This window comes from Mirounga leonina, unplaced genomic scaffold (genome assembly GCF_011800145.1).
Source record: "Mirounga leonina isolate KUSES-001 unplaced genomic scaffold, KU_Mleo_1.0 Mir_178, whole genome shotgun sequence".
NCBI classification, from domain to species: Eukaryota; Metazoa; Chordata; class Mammalia; order Carnivora; family Phocidae; genus Mirounga; species Mirounga leonina.
In genome coordinates, this window is record NW_023270464.1 from 22,903,440 (window position 1) to 22,917,877 (window position 14,438).

At 54.1% G+C, this 14,438-nt stretch overlaps 1 protein-coding gene across 3 annotated transcripts; it reads right to left on the bottom strand.

Moving 5' to 3' along the window:
• Positions 1-756: 756 nt before the first annotated feature.
• On the bottom strand, positions 757-13,778 carry PLIN1 (perilipin 1). Of its 3 annotated transcripts, none has more exons than XM_035024125.1 (9): positions 13,588-13,778; positions 12,847-12,905; positions 9,920-10,124; positions 8,200-8,282; positions 6,601-6,865; positions 6,102-6,274; positions 3,916-4,107; positions 3,258-3,503; positions 757-2,311 (listed from the first exon to the last, which is right to left on the bottom strand). In XM_035024125.1, the coding sequence occupies exons 2-9, from the start codon at positions 12,889-12,891 to the stop codon at positions 1,964-1,966; spliced, it is 1,557 nt and encodes a 518-aa protein (XP_034880016.1). In that variant the 5' UTR covers positions 12,892-12,905; positions 13,588-13,778; the 3' UTR covers positions 757-1,963. The 3 variants fall into 3 exon arrangements, with proteins under 3 accessions (XP_034880016.1, XP_034880017.1, XP_034880015.1); XM_035024126.1 differs by having other exon boundaries at positions 13,516-13,778; XM_035024124.1 differs by having other exon boundaries at positions 13,441-13,778.
• Between the last annotated feature and the right edge of the window lie 660 nt (positions 13,779-14,438).

The window sequence follows — 14,438 nt, forward strand, 5'->3', positions numbered from 1 at the left end:
AGGTCACTGCACCAGCAGCTGCCCACGAGAGCCCTGCCAGGGCTAGGCTGGACTTTATCTTTGTAGCCCCTGTCATATCAGCTTAGAAGGGCCCCTCTTGTCAGATGACACTCCCTCCCCAGGAAACTGCTGGGGGTGGTGTGGACTGTAGAGGTGGGGTGGGGTGCCCAAGGCTAGCTCTGAGTCCTGGCCGTGTCCACCTGTGCATGTCCATCCTCAGATTCCAAACCCAAGCATCAAGGCCAAGGACTCATTACACCAAAGATCTGCCAGGATCCAGAGTCAGTTTCAGAAAGCTGGGCTTTCAGGTATGCAACAGAGTGGGGGCCAAGAGGGAGCTCACAGGTCTGAGAGGGGCCTATGGGGGTTGTATATATGGACATCTAAAAGGACTGACAGAGATGTAGTAATTTCCTGTGCAGCTGCAGATGACAATAACAAGGAAAACGGAGTTTGTTTTGGAAGGCTACTTGGCCTTATCTAACAGTATTTAAAATGCACATACTCTTGGGGTGCCTGGGTGGCTCAGTCGAGTTAAGGGTCTGCCTTCAGCCTAGGTCATGATCCCAGGTCTTGGGATCGAGCCCCACATCAGGCTCCCCACTCAGCGGGAAGTCTGTTTCTCCCTCTACCCCTCCCCCCACTTGTGCTCTCTCTCTAATAAATAAAATCTTAAAAATAAATAAATAAAATGCACATGTCACGATTCCAAGTTATAAATTTCTCCTGTAGATATACTTATACATCTGCACAAAACATTTTGTATACAGACATTTATTGTAGGACTGTTTGCAGGACCAAAAAAAAAAAAAGAAAAGAAAAGAAAGGAAACAACCTGAAAGTCCATCACTAGGGAACCAGTTAAATCAAAGAGCATATCTACATTATGAAGCACTTACTACATGGCCATTAAAAAGAGCAAGGAGGATTTATGGATTTATGGTGCTGATACAAAAAGATCTCTAAGATTTATTGTTACATGAAGAAAGAGGATCACATCCCACAGCTGTGTGCACAAAGTGGGCTTGCACATGGACAACCTGTACCTGGAAGGATACCCAAGAGACTGACGGCACGGTGGTTTTTGTGAAGGGGAACTGGGGAACTCAGTGAGGAAGACACACACCCTTTTGCAATATTTGAATTTTTAAATTATATGTATGCATTCCCTAGATTTACCAAATATTGATATTTTCAGAAATAGGACTTGGAATGAACTGTGGCTACTACAGAGTCCATACATATAGTCTATGTAGTTCTTTATAAGGTGAACGGGTCATCATTGTCGTCCCCCGGCCCTGGGGGCGCCAGCAATGGTGCAAGAGTGAACGTACAGATGAAGTCAGGAAGGAAGCAAATGGAAGTGTGGCTGTGAGCCAGGAGGTGGCGCTACAGAGCACAGGCCGGGAATCACCCTGCGAGGAGTACTGGGTACTCGGAAAGGGAGGCTAATATTTATATAAACATCCAACAGCTTCTGCACCTAATTGTCGCTCTCTTCAAAGTAGTCTGTCGAGAGCCTGGATACTCAGAGGAATCTCTGAGCTCAGGCCTTAAACATATGTCAGAGACTCCTGCTTAATCTTTGTCTACAGAGGATGGATCTAAGTTTTGGAAACAAGTCAAATGTCATTTGGCCACACGTTGGTTAAAGAAGTGAGAGCTCAAGTCGGGCGCTTAATCCTTTGGCTAAGAAACAGAACAAAACAACAAGGCATAGAATCAAAGCAAGCTGCTGCTCCGACGCTTCTTAAAAATAGGTTCGGACAGCGAAGCCCCAGAACGGTGCTAAAAAGATAATGCGTGCCTGGGCAGCGCCGCGGGAATGAGGCTCGGGTTCCCAGGGGACTACTTGGAAGAGGGCACCGCTCCCTCGGAAGTGCCGGTTCTGCTTCTGTGCGGAGAGCCGGTCCCGGCCTCGCCGTCGGGGCGGCGGGCGGGACGGCGGGCGGAGGCGCGGGGCTCAGCTCTTCTTGCGCAGCTGGCTGTACTGCGCGCGGCCCAGGATGGGCTCCATGACGCTGGGCCGGAAGAAGCTGTCGCTGACCCTGCGCCTCGGCTTCTCGCGGGCCACCGCCGGGAAGGCCGGGCGCGTTGCGGCGGGCGCGTCCGCCCTGTCCTCCGGCCCCGGGCCGGGGGGCGCCGCGGGGCTGCGCGCGGGCCGCAGGCTCCCGCGGGGCTGCGGGGGGCGCGGCGCGGGCTCGGGGCCGGCGGGCGGTGCCCCAGACGCCCTGCGCTCCGCCTCCCGGCGCTCGGCCTCTTCGATGTCCCGGAATTCGCTCTCGGGCTCCATCAGCGACAGCCTGGGGAGCTGAGGGCCCGGCAGCCGTGTTAGGGCCCCGGCCTGACCCCTCGTCCCTGCGCCTCCCATCCACCGCTTCTCCCGGCCCCTCGCATGCACCCCTCCCAGGAGCGGCCTTCCGGAGCGCACAGCCTGGGGTGTGCGGCGCGGGCGGGGGAGCAGGGGAGAGCGCTGACGCCTTGCCCTCTCCGATGGCCTCCTCGGCCCAGACCCCCAAGGCAAGGCAGGCAGCCCCCCTCCCAAAGTGCCTGGACCCCTCGGGTCTCCCTCAGGGGTCGCTCCGTGGAAAGTCAGCGGCTTTCCCACCGTCCCTTGGGCCGGAGCTGTGCGCTCAGCACAGCCCACCCGCGGTCCCAGCCAGGGGCAGGGGATCCCTGCCTGGCCCCGTGTGGAGCCCAAGGTGAACAGGCTGGCAGCCAAGACCCCTGCGTGCCTCTTGGAAGTGAGGGACTGCGTAACCCCCGCCCCCAACCCTTGCTCACTCTAAAGGGTGGGTGCCTGACTGCGCCTTCTGGAGCCTACACAACCCGTGCCTTGCTCTGGGCAGGGGCCCGGGGACTGCCAGAGGGACAGTATCGGTGTCTCTTGGGTTTTTCCTGTTGGTAATAGGTGATAGGACAGGGATGGGGCAGCAGCTGCGCCCTGGAACAGAGCCCACCCCCCAGGGCGCCCTGGAAGCCTCCCTCTAGCCGCACGCAAACCCCCTGAGGTGAGGGCTGGCCCAACTGGGGACCCCCAGACTGATGGTCGGAAGGGGGGGCTGTGGGAAAGGGTCTCAGGCCACGGCCAGTGTCTCTATACTCTTGGGGCTGGCAAGGGCCCCCCATCAAGGCCGTAGTTCGTCAAAATGTTTCTGGGGCGCCAAGGAGATTGGGGAAAGGAGGCCCACTGCAGCCCCTTGGGTCCAATCTGCTTTACCCGTCCTTCCCAGGCCCCTGGGGTGGGTGGCACTCACCGGCACATAGTGGACCACCGTATCTACCACGTTGTCAGTGACGCCCTTCAGGGCATCTGACAGGGACATGGCCCTCCCCTTGGTAGGGGAGGCGGCGTGGGCCGGGCTGAGGCCCAGCATCCTCGCCGCCGAGCCCAGCACAGCCACAGGCGCCCACGTCACGGCTGAGATGGTGCTCCACGTGGCCTTCTGCAGCACGTGCGCCACGCTGCCCAGGAGGCCTTGCGGGCTGGGCAGGGCTGCCACCTGGGGGGCCAGAGCTAGGTCAGCACCTGCGGCGGCGCGCCCCCCGCCCTTGTCCTCCCCACCGCCCCCAGAGCTGGAGGGAAAGGACGGGGCCGCCTGTTTCTTCCGAGCTGTGTGGCCTTGGGCAGGTCACTTCCCCTCTCTGGACCTGCTTCCTCACCTGCACCACGGGGATGACAGTCTCCGCCCTGCCTACTTTCTGGGGCTGTTGGGAGGGTCAGCCGAGAGAAGGGCATGGAAGTACTTTGTTAGCCGGCCGTCTGGGGGTGCGGTGAACAGCGCAGCCTGCACGCGCTGTGGCTCTGGGTCTGGGGGCCGAGGCCCACCCCGTGCCTCTGCTTCGCGGCCCCTCAGTGGGCTGTGGGACCGTGAGGCGTCCACGTCCCCACTCGGCCTCTGCTCGCCGCCTTACCTCGCTGAGCTTGTTCTCCTCGGTGTCAGATTCCTCCTCCTGCTCCGTCTCCTCTCCCTCCGTGTCCGTCCGGTCGTCGTGGTCCTCGTCCTGGGCGGCGGCGAGGTTGTGCAGCCAGGGCACTCGCACCTCACTCTGCCGCCGGGACACCACCTGCATGGCGGCCGCCGCGCCCCACTGGGCCAGACTGCTCTGCGGGGGTGGGGATGGGGGGGGTGGCCCGTGAGCCGCTGGCCTCCCACGCCTGCAGAGGGCCGGGCAGCCCCAGCGCGCAAAAGCCCTCACCAGGGGCCGGGCCCCAGCGGACTGTCCCCCAGACTTGTCCCTGAGTGATCACTCACACACCTGGGGTGCACACATTGGAAGCGTGCAGCTCTGTGACGTTTGGTAAGCACATACGTATGTAACTACCACAGATCAAGACAGAGGCCACTTGCAACACCGCAGAAGTCTCCCGTGGGGGTGCCCCCCACCCTGCCAGTACCCCCCCCCCCGCTGAGGGACCACATGTTGACCTCTGCCAACAGAGGGGTGGTTTTGCCCATTTTTAAACTTCATATAAGTGGACTCATGCAATGGGTCTTCTTTCACAAATAGCTTCTTCTGTTCAACATGGTGTTGTGAGACTCATCCGAGCTATTGCACGTCAAGATAGCTCCTTCCTTGTCACTTCTGTGTCATAGTCCATGTGGAGCCACCACAGTTTACCCACCCTGCTGTTGGTGGACATCTGTGCTGTCTCCGGTTCTTGGCTAAGGATAAAGCCTGATAGGAACATTTTGACGTGTCTTATGGGGGGACATAAGCTCTCATTTCTGTTGGGTTGAATTGCTGGGTCTTGGGGCGGGGGGGGGGAGGCGTGTTTAGCTTTAGTAGATTCTCCTTGGAGACTTGGAGATCTTTAAAGAGTGAAAAAATCCAGAGGACCCCAGTGTCCCATGGGTGGAAACAGACCTGGGCAGGTGGGCTGGTGCCCCGTTGAGGCACAGCCTGGCTCATTCCTAGCCCTAGGGAACTCCCCAAACAGGGCCTCTTTATCATACAGCTTCAGGGGACACCACTATGTTGTGTGTGAACAGGCTGCACAGTAGCAGGCCCTCCCTACTACACGTAAGGCTGGGACATGGGTCAGTCGCCGCCCCCACGGGTAAATGATCCCCCAGGGCAGGGGACAGAAGAGAACCACTACTCCCGTATCCCTACTGGAGCCACAGAACCTGGCGCATGGTAGGTTCTCAGCAAACATTTGTTTGAATGAATGAGTCAGGCCTGATGATACTTTCAAAAGTGTTATTCAAATGATGGCTGAGGGCGCCTGGGTGGCTCAGTTGGTTAAGCGACTGCCTTCAGCTCAGGTCATGATCCTGGAGTCCCGGGATCGAGTCCCGCATCGGGCTCCCTGCTCGGCAGGGAGTCTGCTTCTCCCTCTGACCCTCTTCCCTCTCATGCTCTCTGTCTCTCATTCTCTCTGTCTCAAATAAATAAAATCTTTAAAAAAAAAAAAAAATGATGGCTGAGAAGTGGTTGTTTTGTTTGCCGACCTTTATGCTTTAAGTTTTAATTTTTATTTCCTTTGTTTTCCTTGATTTGGCCTTTGTTTCTTATAAAGGTTCTTATGAAAAAATTCCAGTTTCTATCTGCTAAAATACACAGTGGGGGTGGGGTATGGTGGGCAGTTAGCCCTGCCTGGGCCTAGAAAAGGCAGCTTTACCTTAGGTGCAAGTAAGATGCAAATTAGAAGCCTCTAAAGGGGAAATTTTACAACCTGGGGGCAGTCAGAGTCAGGGATGCAGCCCAGCCAGCATTCTCTCCCCAGCAGAAGGGGTTTGGGACCTTGCTTACTTACAGGTGACACTTCCTCGTCCTTGGATAGCAGCTAGGGGGTCTCTGCTCCCTCATAGGTGGGAGGGCCCACCGCAAGAAGCTCCCTTGTGAGGATGAATACCAGGGGTAGGACTCCGAGGGAGAGGGAGAGAGACAGAAGTGCCCTCGGCTCAGAGCCTGTCCTTTCCCCTCTCCTTGAAGCCCAGAGGACTGGCCCTCCACCCCCTTAAGGCCTCCTGTCCTTAAACCAAAAGTCCCAGCCCAAGCTGGAGGAGAGAATGTTCCTAGGACCAGAGGTGGAGTTGGGTGGGATGGGAGGGACCCAGGCTAGGGCTCAGCCAGAGCTCAGGGCAGACACTCACCAGGGGTGCCACACCTGGGATCCACATGGCCAGGGCGTGGCCCTGCTTCAGTGCCCCGGCTGTGGCCTGGAAGGTGTGTTGAGAGAGGGTGCTGGCCAGGGCCCCAACCCTGTGCATGAGGCTCGGCTTGGCTTTGGGGGGCTTCTGGGCCTGCTGCTGTCCTGGAGCAGGGGCTGGATGGGATTTGGGGGGAAAGCAAGGAAAGCTGATCAGAGAGAGAGGGGTGCTGGGGAAGCTGAGGTTGTGTCTAGGGTTGGAAAGTGGTTACCTGAGCTCCACCACAAGTGGAGTCGGTGACTTGGGTCACTCACTTTCCCCACTCACAAATGGGGAGAGGAGGCTAAATTAGGATAGATCCCTCTGGAAATCTTGCTGGGCCTTCCCTGTTCCAGAGCCGTGGCCGGCTGAGCCCTGGCTGCCTCTTACTAATTCCCAGGCAGCATGGGCAGCCAACTCACTTCCCAAGAAGGGTCTGCCAGCCCCCCATAATGGTAGATACCTGACCCTTCCTTGGCTGAAGGGAGGAGGAACTCTACCATCTTCTCAACACTACCCAGGGCCAAGTCAGCCCCTCCAGAGGCCAGCCGGCCAGCTCGGGTGTTGGCAGCATACTCGGCAGTGTCTTTGGCTACCCCCGAGGCGAGCTCATAGCTGGCCAGAGCGGCCCCCAGGACCTTGTCCGAAGTGCTGGCGATGGGCACGCTGATGCTATTGCGGGCACTGCGAAGGTGGGTAGAGATGGTGTCCTTCAGCTCAGAGGCGATCTGGGGGAGATGGGGAGGGGAGTCAGGCCTGTTGGTCTGGTAGCCCTGAGCCCAGCTTCCAGGAAGGCTTCATTTAAAGGCTCAGGAGAGAAGCATGTGGCTGTCTCAGTCTGTAGAGCGTGCGACTCTTGATCTCAGGGTCATGAGTTCCAGCCCTACACTGGGCATAGAGCTTACTTAAAAATAAAATAAAATAAAGGCCCAGGGGAGGGGCACCAATATCTGGACCCCTTGATTAAGCTGAGCTTTAAAGGGAAAGGGCTCCAGTCCTCCCTGTGCATGGATCTCCTGGCCTCTTTGAACCCCACTTCTGCCTGGCAACATCCTAACCAACTTTACCCCCCAAAGGCCACCTCCTTGATGACACCTGTCTTGATATTCTCATGCTCACAAGGCATCTCCACTCCCAAATTCCTCGAATGTCTTGTCTGTCCTTCCCTCAGAACATGCTCTCATTCCCATCTACATTTAGACTGAGTCAGAGATGTGGCTGATCTTCCTACCAGTTCTGTATTGGAATAATTTATCTTTCTCTCCTAGTAGTCTGGGAGCCCTTTTGTGACAAAGATGCCCTTCATCTGGAAAAATGTGAAGAGCACAGGCCTCGGAGCCAAACAGACCTGCTCTCATGTGGCCTCCACTGAAGGCTGTGTGCCCAGGGCGAAGTCACTAGTTTTCTCATCTGTAAAATGGGGATACCCACCCTGTACCAGAGGGTTGACAAGAGGATTAAATGGGAGGGCTCCATAAATCGCATTGTGGCCCCTGGCATAGGGTAGGGCTCAGTAAATGTTAGTGGGATGAGTAGATAGTCAGTCAGTGAGATGAAGCTTATTCCCCAAAAGCGCCTGACATGGCCCTCATCTAGCAAATACCCAATGAATATACAGCTAGGTAAAGGGACTTTTTCAGTTTCCTGGTCCATAAAGGGCTGGATCTTGAGGACATGGGACTGCAATCCTGAGCTCCGATGAGTGTGGCCCATGATCTTAGGTGACTATAGTTACCAAGTGGCCCAGTGCCGGCCCACCAGGTATCCTGAGGTGGGGAAGGGGATCATGGGATTAGAAGCAGTGGGACCCACCCCAAGCCCCTGTTTGAGTTAGCCCCTGGGCTGTGCCTGCTTTCCAGAAAGCCTGCCTCCATTTGGCACCGCAGGGAGAGGACTAAGCCCACTTGTGGCCTTAGGGGCAGGCGGCCACCCCCAAGCTTGGAGGGCACTTGCCATAGAAATGAAAGGCTGACAGTCATGGCATCGTCAGCCTGTGCCCTCTCCTCCTGAGAGGTGGGACAACAGAGTACGGGGCACATTAGAGAAGAGGAAAGGGGCTCACCTTTTCAGGAGGGTACTGGAGGGCTGGGATCTTTTCCTCCAGGTGGTCCAGGCCACGGCAGGCCAGCTCATTGGCAGCTATGACTAGAAGCAAAGGCCACAGTGGGGTGAGCCACAAAGACCTAGCAGTGGCCTCTGTGTCAAGGAAGGCACCTCAGAGCCCTCAAAACCCCCCAGCCCTGCTGCATCAGAAGCATCTTGGAACCTGAGTCCCCCCCCCCCCACCCCGCTCCCCAGCCCCTTTTAGCTCCCCATTCCGGGAGGCCAGGCTGGTGTCTTCCGTCTGTGTAGGAACTCTGGAGTCAGGCAGATCTGCATGCAGAGCCCAGTGCATGCATCTGCAGAGTGTGGCTTCGGGTACGTCACAGCGTGCCTGAGCCTCAGGTTCCCTGTTTGTCAAATGTGGACTAATGGTGCCTAACGTGCTGGGTTGTGGAGAGGAGGAAGTGACAAGAACTCTGTGAATCACCAACAAATACTGGTGTCTCCTTCCCTGTCCTCCCTCCCCTGTCTGGGTGAGGTTTGGGTGGGCATGAAGACAAGGTGTGTCCATGTCCTTCCTTCTACCTTCTAGGAGTAAGATGATCAAGAGGGTGGCAGGGAAGAGAAAGGAGTTGCCCCCAGAGAGGGGGGCAAGTGCCAGAGTATGTAGATGCTTCTAGGAGGTACGGGCTGCTGAAGACAGAGCTCTGCAGTCATGATCATGGAGATCAGTTCTCTATGCTTTCATATATTCTCTCTCTAGATAGCTTACATTTCTTTACAAAATTCTCAAGCAGCAGAGAGCCCAGATGACTTGGGCCATCTTCTGACTGGGCAAAATGAGACCCAGGGAAGTTTTTGAAGGAGTTTGGAGGCAAGGAGGCTGGCCCAAGGCAGAATCCTCATGCACCCATAATTCTCTAATCAGGATGGTAGAAGGTCCTAGACTTCTTGGTGCTGCTGGAATTTCCCTCAGCCCTGTCAAGAGCCTTGCCTTGGATGCACTTGTCGTGATGAGCACTGGGTGATGTGTGGAAGTATTGAATCACTATGTTGTATGGCTGAAACTAACATAACACTGTATGTTAACTATGCTGGAATTTAAAAAAAGAGAGAGAGAGCCTTTCCTTGGAGACCATATTTTCAAATGGGGCAGAACAATTTGAGTAGGGCTGGGTCAGGTAGTAGGGCCTGTATGGACAGTTGCTCTCCACCTCCATGGCCCAGGCTGCTAGCTCTCTGCTGCTGGGCCCGGACACCTTCCCGTCTCCCCCTACCCCACCCCAAGGCTCTGCTGGGCCAGACCTAGAGTCTCCTGCCCCTGCTTCTGTATCAGACTCTGCTAGTTCCTATTGTTGCTGCTGGATTTGGGGCCAAAGTGGGCATCTGGTCTACCACGAGCCTCACTCCCACCACTGCCCACACAGCTCTGCCCATCCCTTGCCCTGCCAATTCTTTGGCCCATCATTGTCATCCCAGGAAAATGCCAACTGGGCTGTAGATGGGACATCTACAGAGGAGGAGAGATGTACCTCCATATCTGTACCTGTATCTACAGCCATCTCTCACTGTATCATCTACAGCTGTAGAGGAGAAGATCATGTAACGGGATATAGGTGGTTAGAAAGGCCATCGGACAGCCAAAAAGGCGCACAGACATATCGGCAGACAGACAAGCAAGCTACCAGACAGACAGACAGATAGACAGGTGGTGGCCTGCCAGTGCCCGGAGGACTCACACTGGGTGGACAGTCTGCGGACCACTGGCTCCATGCTCCAGGCCGCCAGGCTGCTGGCGCCCTGCACACCCTTCTCGTAGGCATTGCATACAGAGGCCACCAGTGGGTGGGCTTCCTTGGTGCTGGTGTAGGTCTTCTGGAAACACTCACAGGTGCCGCTCACCACCGGCAGCTGCAGGACCCTCTGCAACACGTTCTCCTGCTCCTGGAGCGGAAGGAAGGAAGGCAGGCAATCAAGGTGTTCCCTGCCTCACGGGAAGGCAGCCCCGGGTCATGGAGCCCACTGGGGAGGCTAGCCTGCGTCCCAGTAACCTAGGAGGAACCCAGGCCACAGAGGTCTCTGGATGGCTCACAGGAAAAACCAGAGCCAGCCTGCTATGCTCTCCTGGCTCAATCCGGGCTCTGCTGAGATACTGGGACACGGCCTCCCTGCCTACGTAGGCTAGTCCCCTGCCTGTGCATGCTCCCCCTTCCCTCCCATACCCATCTATCTGGCAGAATGCTGCTTCCTCAAGACACAGCTTGAGCATCACTGCTTCTGGGAAGCTTCCTGACCCTTCTCCTCACAACAGCAGCCACCACTTCTTCCCTGGCTCGCCTCCATCACATGGTGCTGTGATCATGTGTGTACTCGTCCCTCTCCCAGTGCCCAGCTCCAGGGCAGCAATGCTGGCTGAATAAATGAATGGGTCGGGGCTGTGCCTAGGAGGGGTAAGTTGAGATCTGCCCAACTGCACAGAATCACAGAAGTTTAGGCCTCCAGGAGCCTCTGCAGCAAAAGAGCTTCCCATAGTCTTTCTGGCGGGCTTGTATTTTTTTTTTTAATTAAAAATTTTTCTCAAGTTCTTCATTTTCTTTAATTTAAATTCAATTAATTAATATATAATATTAGTTTCAGAGGTAGAGGTCAGTGACTCATCAATCTTATGTAATACCCAGGGCTCATTACATCACATGTCCCCTTAATGTCCATCACCTAGTGACCCCATCCCCCCACGTTCCTCCCCTCCACGGCAGGCTTGTATTGACATGCCTCCTTGGATGGACCTTGGCCCTCATAGAGTGGCCTGTGGCCCTCGTTGGACAGCGCTGCTGAGCTGCAACGTGCCTTCACCCGCTGCTCCACCCTCTGCCCTCTGGAACAACACTGAGCACATTTATTTCATCATTCATGGGCTGGCCCTTCACATACTTGAAGGCAATATGCCTGCCTTTAGTGGTCCTTCCTCCGTGCTAAATAGCTCCAGATCCTGGCTCAGCTTACCGCCCTGGTCTGGTGGTCCCCTCTGGCTAGGCTACAGTTTAGTGTTGTCTTTCTTAAACGTATAGCACTCCAACTTGAAGACAGCATTCCAGGTGTGGTCTAAGCATGTGGGGTACAGTGAACTTGTTGCTTCTCATTTTTGAGGTGCTGTGCTCTTATTAATGCAGCCATACAATGAAACTTAAGGTCACCCGGGAATTTCAGTGAACACACACTGGTCTTTGAGTAAAGAATGTGGGTTCTAGTCCTGCACGAGGAAATATTTACTCCAGGCACTGACTGGGGGGCCTGGGTGACAAGACCTCACTGAATTCTAACAGTGACCCTCTGACGTCAGCACTAGCACTTTGCCGGTGAGGACACAAAGACCCAGAGATGTGAGGTGACTTATCCAAGATCACACAGCTAGTAAATGACAGAGTCAGGATTCCGACTCAGGCCTGAAGTGGCCTATCTGCAAGATTCACTTCAAAATATCACAAGGTCTGGGGATAAAGGAGAGCGCAGGTGAGGCAGGATTGGCCACAGGATTGATTAATGGCTGTTGTGGCTAGTGAAGGGTATTAATATTCTTCTGTCCACTCTTAGGAAGGCTAAGAATTCTCCACATGAAAAGTAAAGACAGAAAGCTCCCCAGGTCCTGACTCAGACACTGGAGCTCTCTGCAGTTTGACTATGTCCCTGTTACAGGGTTCTGCTCTGGAGGTGAGGACCTAGCCTCTTCCATTTGTAGGCTGAGTTAGGAGACCCATCAAGGAGACTTGTAACAGCAGGCTACAATTTTTTAGCTTTCATTTTGCAGGTGAGTTTGAAATTTGAACTAGAAAAAGAATCTGACTGTAAACAAGAGAATATTTTCTTTAACATTTGGACAGAGCCTTCGGGGGTTGTTGTAAGCAAAGCCAAAGAGGGACAGAGAGGTCCTGGGAAGGGAATAAACCACCAACCGTTTGGATGGGTTAACTATGCACTGGTCCATTTTATGCCTCTGTGTTCTATGATTTAATCTAAAACTTGGTGGTGATTCCAAGTGCAAAAGTTAGCTAAAGGCTAACTTGGGGCAAGATGGGCATTATATAGGCTCACAGTTTTTAAGTTTCACCCACTATCTGAACTGTGCCTAAATCAGAGAGGCCTTGCCTGGAAGGGTCAGGTACCCCTAAAGGTATCACACTGCTCCAAGTCACAGTGAAAACCAGGCTAGACACAGAACCCCGGAAATAATGTTCCTCTAACCCTTTCGCATATGCAGCACAGGCTGTGTGTCGTGTAACCCCAAGAGGTGCCATTCTCATACTCTAGAACACGCACGACACCCCAGAGTTACAGAATGCAGTGGCTTGGCATTGGAATCTACATCCCGCCTGGGCGGACAAAGCGTGGGCGTTTGTATCAGGGTTTAGAACACAGTAGTTCCCTTCCTCTCCTTACCAACTCAGCCAATATTTCTGTTCTTTTCTTCCGAGGTGCTCAGTTTTCAGTAGGCACCCGCCCACCCCAAGAGCACCCTGCAAAAGGTACTGAGGGCAAGAATAATGAAAGACATAGTGGCCAATGAAACAGGAATATAATCTAGACATAACTTGTTCTGAGTCCCCTGAACCTCTCCTCCCTGCTCCTTCCTCCCCTGCTCAGTGGTCCCCCCACTTCTCAAGTTACTTACAGGGAGGTCTCCATCCACCAAGGTTGGGTCCTTGTTGACCGCCATCGTAGCTCTTCAAGCTGCAAAGCAGAGTCACAGGTCCATCAGAAAGCGCTCAGCTTGAGGCCCGCAGGGTCAGTTCCCAATCTCTCATGGCCCCGATGAGGCCCAGGCTGCCGGGGAGCTCCAGCTCCCTCAACAGAAGGCATTAGGCTGGAGCCTGAATGTCACAGACAAGCGGTCACTCCCTAGAGCCCCATTGGGAGGAGGTGCCCCACAGCCTACTTGTCAAGACTGATGTTTCTGACAAGGGTTCAGGGTAAGAAATGACAAATAAGGGTAGCTTTAAGAGATAAGAGGTTTTAGATGAAATTAAGGGGTCCCAGATGAGGATCCAAAAGAGACTAAAAGAATAAATTTCAGCTTCAGTCTTTTTTTTTTTTTTTGATGCAAAAGTTCTGCAACAATTCCTCTCTTTTTAGGCAAGCGTACCCTGCCAGTCCTTCCCTGAATGTTCAACTAGGAAGAAAGTCATCACTTAAAACCAGCTATTTCGGCTGTGTTCTGGAAAAGCTAGTGCCCCAGAATATCTACCCTACAGTCTTGGTTATTCACCTTGAATAATCTCTCCCCCTCAGTGGTTTCCCTGCGGCCTCTTCCTCTTCAGTGAAATTCTCAGGAGACCCTTACCCTCAGCTTCTTTCCTTTAACTCTCGAAAACAAACCAGGTAAGGCAGATGTTCCCGGGCCCCCCGCACTCACGCTAGCTGACGCTGCCTCAGTCCCCCAGAGCCCAGGCTGCTGAGTGTCTCCCCCAGCAGAAACAATTCCAGCCGCTCCAGGGAAGCCTTGGGCAATATTACTAACACCTCCCAGTTGGAGGAGGGCAGAGAGGAAGAGAACGTTGGGTTATTTGAGCCAGGGTCCCCTGAACATATCCTAACTTTGGCAAGGAGATTTGAGCAACTAGGAGGAGGACTGCAGAGCTGACAGAGATCCAGCCCCAGAGGAGTTATTATTCCAGAGCCACGAAATATCAGTTCTGAAACATGTTTCTGGCCCCCACTTCTCCAAAAAACTGTCTTCCAGAAGGAAGGTGTGGGAATATAGGTCATAAAACTCAAAAAATTCTAAAGTTCTATAATCTTTGGCTCCTTTTTCACAGAGTGTCCTGTGGACCGTTTTTAACCCATTTCCCTCATCCCTTATTATTTACTGTTAAGAGCAAATTTTGAACAGTAAGATTTGAACCCACACAGGAACAGAGTTCACCTGAATGTGCTACTCTTCGATTATTAAGATAAATTGCTCTTGGGGCACCTGGGTGGTTCAGTTAGTTAAGCATCTGCCTTCAGCTCGGGTCATGATCTCAGGGTCCTGGGATCGACCCCTGCATTGGGCTCCCTGCTCAGTGGGGAGACTGCTTCTCCCTCTCCCTCTGTCCTCTGCCCCCCACTTGTGTGCACTCTCTCAAATAAATAAAATCTTAAAAAAAAAAAAGATAAATTACTCTCAATGAAGAAGAGGACCAGAGCTAGGGGTTAACTTCTTGACATTCTAGCCTTTGAGGGAGCAATTTCAACCTCTGTAAATTCCTAAATTTCAAGGAAGTT

What these genes read in the sequence shown, in the direction of transcription:
- PLIN1 (XM_035024125.1), bottom strand. Translation starts at nt 12,891, where the DNA reads ATGGCGGTCAACAAGGACCCAACCTTGGTGGATGGAGACCTCCCT. An exon ending in CCGCAGACTGTCCACCCAGT is followed by an intron (nt 8,283 to 9,919) that starts GTGAGTCCTCCG and finishes CTTTGCTTCTAG; the next exon opens with TCATAGCTGCCAATGAGCTG. An exon ending in TCCCAGGTGTGGCACCCCTG is followed by an intron (nt 4,108 to 6,101) that starts GTGAGTGTCTGC and finishes CCACCCCCGCAG; the next exon opens with AGCAGTCTGGCCCAGTGGGG.